This window comes from Kwoniella newhampshirensis, chromosome 6, assembly GCF_039105145.1.
Source record: "Kwoniella newhampshirensis strain CBS 13917 chromosome 6, whole genome shotgun sequence".
NCBI lineage: Eukaryota > Fungi > Basidiomycota > Tremellomycetes > Tremellales > Cryptococcaceae > Kwoniella > Kwoniella newhampshirensis.
In genome coordinates, this window is record NC_089960.1 from 1,280,856 (window position 1) to 1,294,972 (window position 14,117).

The 14,117-nt window shown below is 50.9% G+C and overlaps 3 protein-coding genes across 3 annotated transcripts; 1 reads left to right on the forward strand and 2 right to left on the reverse strand.

The window, feature by feature from the left end:
- Positions 1–2,757: 2,757 nt before the first annotated feature.
- On the reverse strand, positions 2,758–4,126 carry IAR55_003634 (uncharacterized protein; the record flags this gene model as incomplete). Its single annotated transcript, XM_066946741.1, has 8 exons — positions 2,758–2,805; positions 2,853–3,073; positions 3,192–3,279; positions 3,335–3,412; positions 3,471–3,483; positions 3,547–3,695; positions 3,781–3,881; positions 3,958–4,126. 8 exons carry the CDS (start codon positions 4,124–4,126, stop codon positions 2,758–2,760), a joined length of 867 nt encoding a protein of 288 aa, XP_066803133.1.
- A 567-nt stretch (positions 4,127–4,693) lies between these two features.
- IAR55_003635 (carbamoyl-phosphate synthase, large subunit) lies at positions 4,694–12,057 on the forward strand (the record flags this gene model as incomplete). Its single annotated transcript, XM_066946742.1, has 7 exons — positions 4,694–5,093; positions 5,143–5,897; positions 5,947–7,176; positions 7,221–7,921; positions 7,972–11,489; positions 11,548–11,957; positions 12,019–12,057. The coding sequence occupies 7 exons, from the start codon at positions 4,694–4,696 to the stop codon at positions 12,055–12,057; spliced, it is 7,053 nt and encodes a 2,350-aa protein (XP_066803134.1).
- Positions 12,058–12,363: 306 nt separating this feature from the next.
- On the reverse strand, positions 12,364–13,686 carry IAR55_003636 (uncharacterized protein; the record flags this gene model as incomplete). Its single annotated transcript, XM_066946743.1, has 2 exons — positions 12,364–12,716; positions 12,849–13,686. 2 exons carry the CDS (start codon positions 13,684–13,686, stop codon positions 12,364–12,366), a joined length of 1,191 nt encoding a protein of 396 aa, XP_066803135.1.
- Positions 13,687–14,117: the final 431 nt, after the last annotated feature.

Here is a 14,117-nt window from a genome sequence, read left to right on the forward strand (position 1 = left end):
TGCGAGGATGATTTTGCGTGTTAGAAGAACGCTGGACGGTTTTTTTTCGAAGTACTGGGAGATGCTTGTACACAGGGAATCGTTGTGGGAGTATAGGAGGATAGAGTCGTGAGATGCACTATAAAACGAACTGGCTGTTAGCGTTCTGCGCAATCACCTCGGCGTTCGGCAAGGAAAAGAGTTGTGTGCTGTCGCAGCTTGCCAGCGCGGAGAGGAGAAACGGGGCAAGAGGGGCACAAAGCGGGATGAAATGGCGTGATAAAGGAGATGATGAAAGGGAAAGGATGGTACAGAAAGGCTGACGATAAAGGATGAAGTAGAGGTGTTCTGAGTGGGTCATGTTGGGGGACATGATCTTCTTCCTCTCCTTCGCTTCATAGATATGATTGAAGGGAGAACTCACCAAGTCTCTCTTGAATCCCGGTAGCGGACAGTATCCTTTCTTCCACAAAGTTGCTATGTTCTCATTCCGCGATTTGTCCGCTTGATCCTTTGTACCGAGAGCTGTAACTGGAGGAAGATTGGGATTGGGGAGGATAAAGGATCGAAGGGTTGATCAAGGTTGATCAAAAGGTCGATCGGGCAGGAGACACGATGCGAGGATCGAACGATACGACTTGCAGAAAAAACCGGTGAACGGGATCGTTGTCAGACCTAAACCTGCAAACGATAGGGTTGGAAGTGTTGACCGATTAGCCTCCCTTCATCATGTAATCTGAATCTGACACCTCTTATTACCCTGGACGACGGGCTCATCGCTAGTGCCACAGGGGCAAAGAGATTCAACTTGTCTGGTCGAGACACTGAAACGTCACACCGAGACAATCTTGGTAGGTATGGAAAATATTTGGAGGAAAGAGAAAAGGCAGGTTGTCTGGTGAACATTGGAAGTGGCTAAGAGGTTTCGGCAAAAGACAGAGCAAATGGTTTGGTGACAGACGTTGACGAACCGGCCTATGACTCACACTTGGACTTTCGCTCTTTGCTTTCACCTTCACGTTCCAGCTGTGCTGGACTGTATCCTTTCAGGTTGGTAGACTTTACTCGGACTGGTCAGGGTGATATTTGAATAAGGCGGTACCAGGAGAGGGGGGGGGGAATGATCGTTCGGATAGTCCTTATAAAGAGCGTGATGTGTTACGAGCGGAAAACTCTCTAGTGATGTTGCTGTTATATTTTGTGAATTATCAAAGATCGAGGTGCAGTTGCCGTGGCTTGGCGGATGCGGGACGATACGATTCTGGATGCGGATGGACGAGGCGGTGTGATGATGTGTCCGTCGTGGTCACTCACTTCCGCGTTGTCGATGCTTGTGTTCTAGATTTAGTTTTAGGGTGATTGATGCACTACCTAATGATACGCTTTTGCGTGGAAAGCATATAGCGTGAAAGGTAGGTGACTGATTATAGTGTTGAAGAAAGGAATGAATGCGAAGTTCCGCTTCGACTTCTGCAGGCTCGGGGTCTTTGTTCTCGCTGCGTGATCGAGGCTCGAAGGCGGTGTGGCACGGTAACGAGCTCTGCACAGACACAGCTCGCTCTGCTATGGGTACCAATCCAGTTGTCAGATATGAGTATGAATCGACGACCCCAGACTGCTATCCATATGGATTCCAGCGCTTTGTTTTTCCTTTCTCACATCTTTTCGTCTCTGACAAAGAATATCGACTGATTATGGAATTATCCTTAACGAGAAATCTCCCAAAAGAAGGAGGACACTACCACCAGCGAGAGTGAGAAAAATCTAGGGGGGGACGATCAGTGCCTGAATTACCTCACTTCTTCTTCCTACGGAAGCCGGATGACGTCGTCGGGTAGCTTATGGGTCCCCTGAACAGGTGTTTTCCTTGCGCTGCGCTCGTGTACAGTACCACGCTCTCTCACCTGTTCAAAGATATACCGATGCACCAGAAGGATCACGCAAAACGGGAGGATGTCGTAACACATCCCTATACGGACCGCCTTAGATCTCCCGAGATAGAATCAGAGCACTGCTCAGCCATTTGTTTGTTTGGTTTCCTTCGAGGCATGCGTTTCCGCTTACCAAGAGATGCATGTACTGGTCACATTATGAGATGCTGGTATCAGCGGCCGTGCCATTGGGAGATACACGTTTCATGTTTGGTGACCACCGACGGGCGGTAGGGGAAACGGTGTTCCCCTCCCCCCCCCCCTCCGCTCCTCTCACAATACATGCACGATATCAATCGAGATTTTATTCCCTTATATCCCGGAAAAGATCCCTGAGATTCCGGAAATCCCAAGTCCGAGCCGTAGACTGCTTGTTTTTCCAGGTTCCAGCTGTGATGACGAGGCGTATGTAGTCTGCACAAGAGGAAACAAGGAAGTGAGGTCGGAAACGTTTAGGAACAGACGAAATTGATCCACCACGTTTCGGGGTGGCCGCCATGCGTAGACTACATGAGCCTGGCGTCCTTATTGAACCTTGCTTCTGACGTCAACGCCCTATACCTCTTCCCGTTGTTCCTAAGCAGGACATATCTAATCAGGGGAATCGTCTTAGATACTTCAAGGGGAATGCAAATGCGTTTCACTGAAACAACAATACGGAGCAAGGATGATGGTTGACCGAATCATTATTGAGAACGCCAAGCCTCCATTCCTCAGCAGTTACGAAGCTCAAGCCATACGTGCAATGTTGAATGCATACAAGATGATGAATGTGTCGTTCCATGATATGTGTTCTTGATCTTCCGGTCTAATCCCGGGACGATGTTGAGTCTACAGTGGTGCTTTACTAATGCGCATAATCGTATTTCTGGTAGAATGTTACTCTATCTTTGGTCTGCACGAAATCAGCGATTAAGCCACTAACCGAGATTGGTTACTCACATCAGTCTTGGGTCCTCTGACACGACCTTTGCTTTCCTCCTTCTGCTTTCTCAACACCTTATCCTCTCGCAACCAGCCTAGAGCCAAGCTAAACAGATCCAGCTTGTCCGAGGGATTTCCAGCAGGAGGCCAAGCGACCATTCCTCGAGGAGTACCGCCCAGCTGCATGTGACAGATTTTGGTGGGGAAAGTCTGAAGCCCATCGAAGATGTGCGTGGCATCTAGGGGAGTCATGTCAGTGATCACAGCGATATGCACTGAGAAACGACCAGCTCCATTTGGAACCAACGCGTGGTGCTGATAACTAGAGGCTAAGATAATAGCTCGCAGGCCACTCACAAACGATGGTAGCTCCTCGCAGTTCAGACTCCGATACAAGGAACTCAATCAAGTCCGCCCGGACAAGCACGTCAAGATCGACGGTCACCTTTGACACGGCATCAGCTATTCTCTACCGTCTCGAGCCTTGGCAGTGCACCCACCTCATCAAGGAGCAAGACGTCCCACTCTGTCATAAGACCCATACACAGTTGCACTCGTCTTCTCTCTCCATCCGAGATCTGCAACCTTGTCAGCTTGATCTCACATTGTGAGGACAGGATTACGAAGCAGGTTTACCTGATGCATACGCCTGACCGGACCGGTGATCAGTATATTTCATATACTATATCATGGTCAGACAAGAAGATCTCACCAATCCAAGTCCACGTCAAGAATGTGCAACAGTCTATCTCTTCTCTCCTTGTGTCTATACCCTCCGACTGAATCCAAAAAGTGAGATACGACAATGTCAGATCGAACAACGGGGTTGGTCGACCATTCTGTGCCAAGGTAGACGACGCCCTGTGATCGAGTTCAAGTGTGAGCTAGAGGATTGGAATCGCAAATCTACCCGAGGCAGTAGCGACACGGGTGATTGAACACTCACGCCAGGTGGTTTCATGAACACATCTTGGCCTAATATCTTGCAGCACCTCGTCTGGGTCAATTTCTTTCCGGCTAAAATCCTCAGCAAGGTCGATTTTCCAGCTAGGTTCCATTGGTGTCAGTCATACTGAGCGATTGTGTTGATCCCCAAAGCACAGGCGGGACCGAATCTACTCACCGCCGTTGGCACCCAGAAGTAGACAACGATCGCCTTTCGTCAATTGCAAGTCGACATCGGTCAAAACTGGATCGGTGCCGACGACCCAAGAATAGGTTAAAGCCTGACAGTCAATTGCCAGCTCTTGCTGCTGGCCGTCGATTCGCTCGATCATGGTGCTGGTCGTCATTGATGTAACGTGAGGCGAAGATAGGTACGACAAGAACGAAGCCTGAACTTGATATCTTTCTTGTATATCACTCACTCGATCGGATGTCATATGGACTCTGTCCTTGTCGATCGCAACTTTATCATCTCGTCATAGGATATCCACGTGGTAAAAGCCGATTCTATTTGATTCAGCCTAGACCCATAAGCCGTTACGTCCCGTCAAACCAACTTTACTATTTTGGGATAAATTGAATTATTTGACGCGACAAAGAATATTTTTTTCCAAAAGTTGCGAAGCAATCGCTCTGTGTGTGTCTCCGTGCTACGGTGACTTCCTCGCTCTCTGCTCTGTACAACCTATCTCTCTTCCTCTCTTCTCTCTTTTCCTCCTTCTTCTCCTTCTTCTCTCCTCTCTCTCTCCTCTCTCCTTCTCTTCTGTGATGCGATAAACATAACCTTGCTGCTCCCAAAAAGCCAGCCAGTGCTTGTTCAGAAACCTTGGCAAACCACTTTGAAAAGGAGCCCGAACAGCACCAGCAGTAAAATCCTCTAAACCCCTCTACCTCACGAAAATTTTCCTTTCGTGATGGTCTCCACTCAACCCGCTTTCGAGGGTGCTGTGCCCTCGAGCGACATCCCCCCTTCTCAACAGGCCGCTTCTCTCGCCCCTACTATCCATAGTGCCATCAACATCGATGTCACTCCTCCTGCCTCACCTGTTGTGAATTCGTCTCCCTCAGCCAAGGGACGACCGGTACCAGCTCGAGCTTCTTCTTACGTAGCACCTGGACCCAAGCCTCTGGGCAGTCTCTACCCTCCAGCTACCCTCAAGGGCATTGACTACCAAGGTATGCCCACAGAGCCCACTTGGGACGAGACCATGGGCGAGCCCGATGCCGTCCTCGAGCTCGCAGACGGTCTGGCCCTCGCTGGTCACTCCTTCGGTGCAAAGAAGAGTGTCGCGGGAGAGTGTGTTTTCCAGACCGGTAAGCTGACACCTCGAAGAAAGGGGTGCCAGATGCTCATTTTTGATAGGTATGGTCGGATACCCCGAGTCCCTCACCGACCCTTCCTACTCCTCGCAGATTCTCATCCTCACCTACCCCTTGATTGGAAACTACGGTGTTCCCGAGAGACCTGCAGTCTCCACCAGCGAGATCCCAACCTCTGAGGATGCTCACAATGTTCCTCCCCCCACCCACCTCCTCGACTCGCTTCCTCTCGAGTTCGAATCGTCCCACATCCATATCGCTGCGCTGGTCGTTGCCAACTACCACCCAAGCTTTTCTCATCATCTCGCAAACTCCAGCCTTGGTCAATGGCTCAAGGAACAGGGTATTCCTGCTATCTGGGGTGTTGACACCAGAATGCTGACCAAGCGACTTCGAGAAGGAGGTGTTCTTCTTGGTCGAGTACTCAACAAGCAGACTGGTCCCGTCGATGGTGAGCGTGGTCGAGATGCCCAACCAGGCGTTCTCGGCGGAGTTTCTCGACTTCTCAACGGTCTCTCAGCCTCGTCCATGGCCCGCTCTTCTTCCAACGACAACGTCGCGCTCAACTGGAGGGAAGACTACGAGACTGTTCCTTACTTCGACCCCAACGGACAGAATCTTGTGGCAAAGGTCTCCACCAAACAACCGACCGTCTACACTGCTGGTACAGGATCGGCTAAGAAGAGCCACCCGCACACCGGCAGACAGATGAGAGTCATTGCCGTCGATGTAGGTATGAAATGGAATCAGATCAGGTGTTTCCGAGAGCGAGGTGTGGAGGTCAAGGTTGTTCCTTGGGTGAGTAAGCTTGGTCTGGACTTACTGCCCATCTGCTGATACGACTTAGGATTACGATTTCAACACCGAGAGTGAGCCATACGACGGTCTCTTTGTCTCCAATGGTCCTGGTGACCCCTCCATGGTCAAAGAGACCATTGCCAATCTCTCTCGGGCACTGGAGACCACAAAAGTACCCGTTTTCGGTATTTGTCTCGGTCACCAATTGCTTGCTCTTGCTTCCGGTGCTTCTACTCGAAAGATGAAGTACGGTAACCGAGGTATGAACTTGCCTTGTACCTGCGCAACTTCTGGCCGATGTTACATCACTTCCCAAAACCACGGTTACGAGGTTGATGTGACCACCCTCAAGAACGGATGGGAGCCCCTTTTCACCAACGCCAACGATAATTCCAACGAAGGTATCTGGATGGGCAAAAACGGCAAGCCTTTTTTCTCGGTGCAATTCCACCCGGAGTCTGCTCCCGGTCCTCGAGACACCGAATTCCTCTTCGACGTCTTCATCCAAAGCATGGTTGAATGCGCAAGGGAAGGCCGACTCGTTCCCATCGACATGCCCGGTGGCGAGCTCGCTGCCAACATCGCTCTCCGACCTCGAGAGCAGGTCAAGAAGGTCCTCGTGCTCGGTTCGGGTGGTCTCTCCATCGGTCAAGCGGGAGAGTTCGATTACTCTGGTTCTCAAGCCATCAAGGCCCTGAAAGAGGAAGGCATTTACACTATCCTCGTGAACCCTAACATCGCTACCATTCAGACTTCCAAAGGTCTCGCCGACAAGGTTTATTTCTTGCCCGTCACTCCCGAGTTCGTTCGCAAGATCATCAAGCATGAGAAGCCCGACGGTATCTACTGTACTTTCGGAGGTCAAACCGCTCTGAGCGTCGGTATCAAGCTCAAGGACGAGTTCGAGAAGCTCGGTGTCAAGGTTCTTGGTACACCCATCGAGACCATCATTACCACTGAGGACCGAGAATTGTTCGCCCGTTCCATGGAGGAGATTGGCGAGAAGTGTGCCGAATCAGCTTCGGCTGTCAACCTCGATGAGGCACTTGCCGCTGCGAAGAAGATCGGATACCCGGTCATCGTTCGTGCTGCATTCGCCCTTGGTGGTCTTGGTTCTGGTTTCGCTTCAAACGAGGCCGAGCTGTCTGAGCTCTGTGGCAAAGCGTTCGCCACCAGTCCTCAAGTGCTGGTCGAGAAGAGTATGAAGGGATGGAAGGAGGTTGAATACGAGGTTGTCCGAGATTGCAGAAACAACTGTATCACCGTCTGTAACATGGAGGTGAGTCGCAGACCTCTCTCGTGAATACTACTAACGTACTGCAGAACTTTGACCCCCTCGGTATCCACACCGGAGACTCGATCGTCGTTGCTCCTTCCCAAACCCTGTCGGATGCCGACTACAACATGCTTCGAACCACAGCCGTCAATGTTATTCGGCATCTGGGTGTCATCGGAGAATGCAACATCCAGTATGCTCTCAACCCATATTCCAAGGAGTACTGCATCATCGAAGTCAACGCTCGTCTTTCGCGTTCGTCGGCCCTGGCTTCCAAGGCTACAGGATATCCTCTTGCCTTCATCGCTGCCAAGCTTGGTCTCAACATTCCTCTCAATGAGATCAAGAATTCGGTTACTAAGCTGACCAGCGCTTGTTTCGAGCCCAGTTTGGATTACTGTGTTGTCAAGATTCCTCGGTGGGACTTGAAAAAGTTCAGCCGAGTCAGCACGGCGTTGAGCAGTTCTATGAAGAGTGTCGGAGAGGTCATGGCTATCGGACGAACCTTCGAAGAGACCATCCAGAAGGCTATCAGGTGTATCGACGACCAATTCCCTGGCTTCGGTGAACACACCTTCGTTGAGGACATCGACTACGAGATCGCCAATCCTACTGACAAGCGATTGTTCGCTATTGCTACGGCTCTCAAGAGGGGTTACTCCGTCGACAAAATCAATCAAATGTCTAACATCGACAAGTGGTTCTTGACCAGATTGGAGAGGTTGTCCAAGACCGAGAACGTGCTCTCGTAAGTGTAGAAAATTTGAAAGCTACCCGCCCTTGCTAATGTCCTCTCAGACAATACAATGCCTCAACTGTGCCCATCCAGCTCATCCGTAACTCCAAGCAGCTTGGTTTCTCCGACCGACAGATCGCCAAAACACTCAATTCCAACGAGTTGGCGGTTCGACGTCTCCGTGTCGAGGCCGGAATCACTCCTTTCGTCAAGCAAATCGACACTGTTGCTGCCGAGTTCCCTTGTTTCACCAACTACTTGTACACTACGTACAACGCTAGCGAGCACGATGTGACCTTCGAGGACAACGGTGTGATGGTTCTCGGTTCCGGTGTATACCGAATTGGGTCCTCCGTCGAATTCGACTGGTGTGCGGTTCGAGCCATTAGGACGCTTCGTGAGAACGGCATGAAGACTGTCATGATCAATTATAACCCTGAAACCGTATCTACCGATTACGACGAGGCGGACAAGCTCTACTTTGAGAACATCAGTCTTGAAACCGTGCTCGATATCTACGACATCGAGCGATCGAGCGGTCTTGTGCTTTCTATGGGAGGTCAAACCCCTAACAACATCGCGCTCAACCTGCATCGACAGAATGTCAAGATCTACGGAACCTCTCCCGAGATGATTGACACTGCTGAAAACCGATACAAGTTCTCCCGTATGTTGGACAAAATTGGTGTCGACCAACCCTTGTGGAAGGAGTTGACCAGTTTCACCGAGGCGAAGTCCTTCTGTGACAAGGTCGGCTATCCTGTGCTCGTTCGACCGTCGTACGTGTTGTCTGGTGCTGCCATGAACGTCGTTTACTCCCAAGATGACCTCAACTCTTACCTCGGTCAAGCCGCCGATGTCTCTCGAGACCACCCCGTTGTCATCTCCAAGTACATCGAGGAGGCGAAGGAGATCGAAATGGACGCTATCGCACGAGACGGAAAGATGGTCATGCACTACATCTCTGAGCACGTTGAGAATGCCGGTGTGCACTCTGGTGACGCGACTCTCATCCTTCCTCCACAGGATCTCGACCCCGAGACGATCCGAAAGATCGAACTTGCGACTCAAAAGATCGGTGCAGCTCTTAACGTCACGGGACCTTACAATATCCAGTTCATCGCAAAGAACAACGAGATCAAGGTTATCGAGTGCAATCTCCGAGCTGCTCGATCATTCCCCTTCGTGTCCAAGGTTACCGGTATCGACGCGATCGAGATCGCTACCAAGGTCATGCTTGGTTTCAACGTCACGCCCTACCCTGATATCAAGATGCCTCCGAACTATGTTGGTGTGAAGGTCCCTCAATTCTCCTTCAGTCGATTGTCTGGTGCGGACCCTATCCTCGGTGTAGAGATGGCCTCTACTGGTGAAGTCGCTTGTTTCGGCAAAGACAAGTACGATGCCTACCTCAAGGCTCTCATTTCCACTGGTATCTGCCCGCCCAAGAAGAACATCCTGCTCTCAATCGGTTCATTCAAGGAGAAGCTGGAAATGCTCCCATCGGTTCACAAGCTTCATCGAATGGGCTACAACCTCTTCGCCACTGCTGGTACTGCTGACTTCATCCAGGAACATGGAATTCCTGTGAAATACCTCGAGGCATTGGGCTCAGAGAACGATCTCAACCCCAGCAAAGCAGAGTTCTCTCTTACTCAACACTTGGCCAACAACCTGATCGACTTGTACATCAACTTGCCTTCAAAGAACCGATACCGAAGACCCGCGAGCTACATCTCCCAGGGTTACAAGTCTCGACGAATGGCTGTCGACTTCGCCGTCCCTCTCATCACCAATGTCAAGAACGCCAAGTTGTTCATCGAGGCGATCATCCGAAAGCCTACCTTCGATATCTCCACTGTCGACTACCAGACCTCACATCAGACCTTCACCTTCCCTGGTCTGGTGTCAGTTCAAGCTTTCGTTCCCGGCGCTGCTGAGAACAACTCGAACGACTTTGGTCTCGCTACTCAAGCCGCCATCCGAGGTGGTTTCACCGTTATGCAGATGGTTCCTCAAGGTGTGGCATCTGCGGTCGAGGATGAGATCTCGCTCCAGCGAGCTCAGGGTAACGCATCTGGTTCAGCACACTGCGACTACTTCTTTTCTGTTGCCGCTACCGCCGATAACGCCACCAGACTGCAAGATGCCGTCGCCGCGGGTGCCAAAGCGTTGTTCATTCCCTTCAACAACTTCTTCGGATCTGTTAACAAGGTCAGCAGCGTCGCCCAGCATTTCGCTTCCTGGCCTTCAGACAAGCCCATCGTGACAGATGCTAGAGCCACTGACCTCGCTTCCATTCTGTTGCTCGCGAGTTTGAATAGCAGGTCTATCCATATTGCGAGTGTCTCAACCAGGGATGATATCCTTCTCATCGCCCTTGCGAAGGAGAAGGGACTGGCTGTCACGTGTGATGTCTCCATCTACGCCTTGTTCTTCTCCCAAGCCGATCATCCTGAGGCTAAGTGCCTGCCCACACAAGAGGATCAACAAGCGCTTTGGGAGAACCTCGCGACGATCGACATCTTCTCTGTCGGTGTACTTCCTTACGAGCTCGGTACAGCCCTCGGCAAGCCCGCATCCGCAGACTCAGGTGTTGCCGAATCTCTCCCTCTACTCCTCACCGCGGTCGCTCAAGGCAAACTTACCCTCGAGGACGTCTCCCAGCGACTCAGCGAAAACCCTCGAGCGATCTTCGGTCTGTCCGAGCAACCTCAAACCTACGTGGAGGTCGAGGTCAATCGAAAGTCTGTCTTTGAAACTAGGGAAAGCCAGGAAGCTTGGTCTCCTCTTCAAGGCAAGGCTGTATCCGGTGCTGTTCATCGAGTAGTTGTCAACGGCCACTCTATCTTCCTCGACGGAGTCGCCTTTTCAATGCCCTTCGGTCGTGATGTGTCTGCTTCCGGTCCTCGTCCAGCACCCAAACAATCTCGAAGCTCCTTCTCTTCGGCCAAGCGACCATCTGTCAGCGCTCTCCGATCGCCTACGATCGAGAAGTCGCACTCCTTCCCTCCTTCCGGCGAAAAGCTCATGTCTTTGGCGATGAACGCGCCGATGCGAGACACATCTCCTGTGCGACCTCTCATGTCGCTTCAATCCCACCCCACCTTTACTCGAAGACATATCCTTTCCGTCAAGCAGTTCGACCGAGAAGACCTACACGCTTTGTTCAACCTTGCTTCGGAGATGCGAACCCAGGTCGAGCGAAGTGGTTCAGTGGACACTCTTCGCGGTCGGGTCCTCTGCACTCTGTTCTACGAGCCTTCGACCAGGACATCTACATCCTTCGAAGCTGCGATGAAGAGATGTGGTGGTGAGGTCGTACAAGTCACAGCTTCCACCTCGTCTGTTGTCAAGGGCGAGTCTCTTGCGGATACTATCAGGACCGTCGGCTGTTACTCGGACGCGATTGTCCTACGACACCCTGCGGTTGGAAGCAGCAAATCTGCGGCCAAATCCAGTCCCGTGCCCATCATCAACGCGGGAGATGGCATCGGAGAGCATCCTACTCAGAGTTTGTTAGATGTGTTCTGTATTCGAGAGGAGTTAGGTTCGGTCAACGGTATTACCGTTACATTGAGTGAGTTGTGAATGTTGCAGATATCGATCTGTCAATGCTGACCGAAAGCTTGCCACAGTCGGTGACTTGAAAAACGGTCGAACTGTTCACAGTCTCGTGAAGCTTCTCTCGCTCTACGACGTTACCCTCAACTTTGTCTCACCGCCTTCCCTTGCGATGCCCGACTCCGTCAAGAACGAGGCATCTCGATCTGGCGTTCGATGGACCGAGTCTCACTCTCTCAACGACGAGATCATCGCCAAATCCGATGTCCTTTACGCTACTCGAGTTCAGAGAGAGCGATTCGACAACCCCGCTGAATACGAGTCGGTCAAGGATATCTACGTCATCAACAACGATGTTTTGGCCAAGGCAAAGGAGTCGGCAATTGTCATGCACCCTCTGCCCAGGTTGAATGAAATTGACCCAGAGGTCGATTTCGATTCCAGAAGAGCGGCTTACTTCCGACAGATGAGATACGGTCTTTTTGTGAGTTTTCTTTCTCGACCATCGTGTCTGCAATTGCTGATGTTGCCCGTTTCCGATACAGGTCCGAATGGCCCTTCTCACTCTCGTGTTGGGTGCTTAAGCTAGTGTAGCTTATTGACCCTTGACTTATTTTATCGGGATTACCTGTTTTCTACTTCTTGCTTCTCTAAACTGCATATCATATCCCCCTCCCTATCTCTCGTGTAATATGCCAAATCAAACAAATCAAAAAGTCCGTCATCGACCGACGACATCATTAGATAGATACTTTAGTATTACCCATGCATTGTGTTTAGTCTCGGACAGTTCCGCCATAAGGCGGCCTATGTGATCTAATCGCTCGCAGGTCGGTTCTTGTGAGCTAGCAGTCGCTACTCGATCATATTTGGTGTGACATAACCCCATACTACGAGTTGAATATCCTTGAATGTTGTAGATCATGTCTGCCCGTCAACACCTCACCAAGAGGCCAAGTGGTCGCTGGGCCTCGTTCAGCTTCTTCCGTCCAAGCCCAAAATACCTCTTCTCCATGCCCATGATGCATGGTCGCAGGATGTCCTCCATCATAGGAAACGCTCTGATTTCTAAACATATCCCCTTCACTCCGCTGTTTTATCTCCTTCACTTCGGTATCTATGATTTGGCGGAATGGATGGAGGAGGAGTTGAGAAGAAGCGTAAGGTCCGATGAGGTTGAGACGGACAGCTGAGGAGAGGAGTGATCTCGCATGGAGGAAGAGGTGAAGATGGATTGCTCGGTCTGGTAGAACCGTCGCAATAGTCAGCATTGGTATTGACTTTCCAAACAGAAAGGCGTGCTAAGGCATGTCACAGGCGTCGTGAGACCTCGGTGAAAGGTTGCAGGCGAGTCAGACAAGAATGTTGTACCCACCCAACGATAAAGCCATGGCCCTGGCAATGACACCGTAACAAACCGCAAGATGACCGGGCGATTCTCCTTTCCTTATCGTCTTCTTATAAGCGTCCACTATATCTTTTGCCAAGACCTCATCTTCCCCATCCATCCCAGACCCAATTGCCCCTTTGTCCTCTCCCACTACCATCTTTGTGTCCTCCGCGCCACTCCCTCTTTGTTCTTGGTCATGATCCCTTTCGTCTTCGATATCATTGTCCTGATACAGCCCGACCGGTTTACTCAACCCTCGTGTGAAGAGCGTCAACATCGCTACACCCTGAGCTTTCGATGATCGTCTTGCCACATGGGAAAGTAACGTCGCTTCGTGATATCGGTCCAACGCTGTGATGTTCCCCACGATTCGATCCAATACACTACTTCCCATCTCTTCTTCCTCTTCTGCCTTCTGGTGATGGTCACGAGTTCCGTCCACTTCTTCCTTTCCCTTCCCCTTGTCGTCTCTATTCGCTTTGGCCAGGTTTAGCCCATGATCAACCATCCCCCATGCATCTCGCACAAAACCTCCTGTTGTGCTTCCAAAGTTCGCAACTTCGGCACTCGCAAACTCCACGACCCCATTCAGCACTCCGACTTTACTGCCGCTCCCTTTCCCTTGCTTCTGTCCCGACCCATTCGGAGGTAACGTAGATGAGGATGAGGATGAGTAGGTGGTAGAAGATAGGAAGCCGTGTTTGGCATATGATTCGAGGCCTGAGGAAGAGACGAATCCACCTGTGGGCAGATTGGAATCGAGAAGGACATAGAGGAGGTGAAGTTCTTGAGGTGAAGGATGAGGTGTGGTGGATGGTGACATCAGGGCAAAAAGTCGGAACAGTGGCAGAGCTATGGCAAGAGGCTGATCACTACTTGGCCATTCTCACGATGAGGGGAGTCAATTTGAGGATGAGTGAAGGAGCAATGAAGAAGGAGAACTGAGATCGCAAAATCAAGATCAATGAACGGATACGTCAAATCCTGATTTTGCCGGCTATCTTATCGTGAGTTTTCGTGACACAGCCAGAATCCCGATTTAACTAATAATTTCGACAATGTGCAACCTGGTCTGCAGGCGAATCATCAAGCATGCATGAGAACAGCACTCGATCCTAAATGAGAAAAGCGAATCAAAGGTAAATTGAGGAGTAACCAAGACAGGGGAAAGCAGACGCATTATTCCGTTTTTTCGTATAAATGTCATAGGGAGGAAGATCGCCATGATCGTATATTCTCACTACTCGTACACTC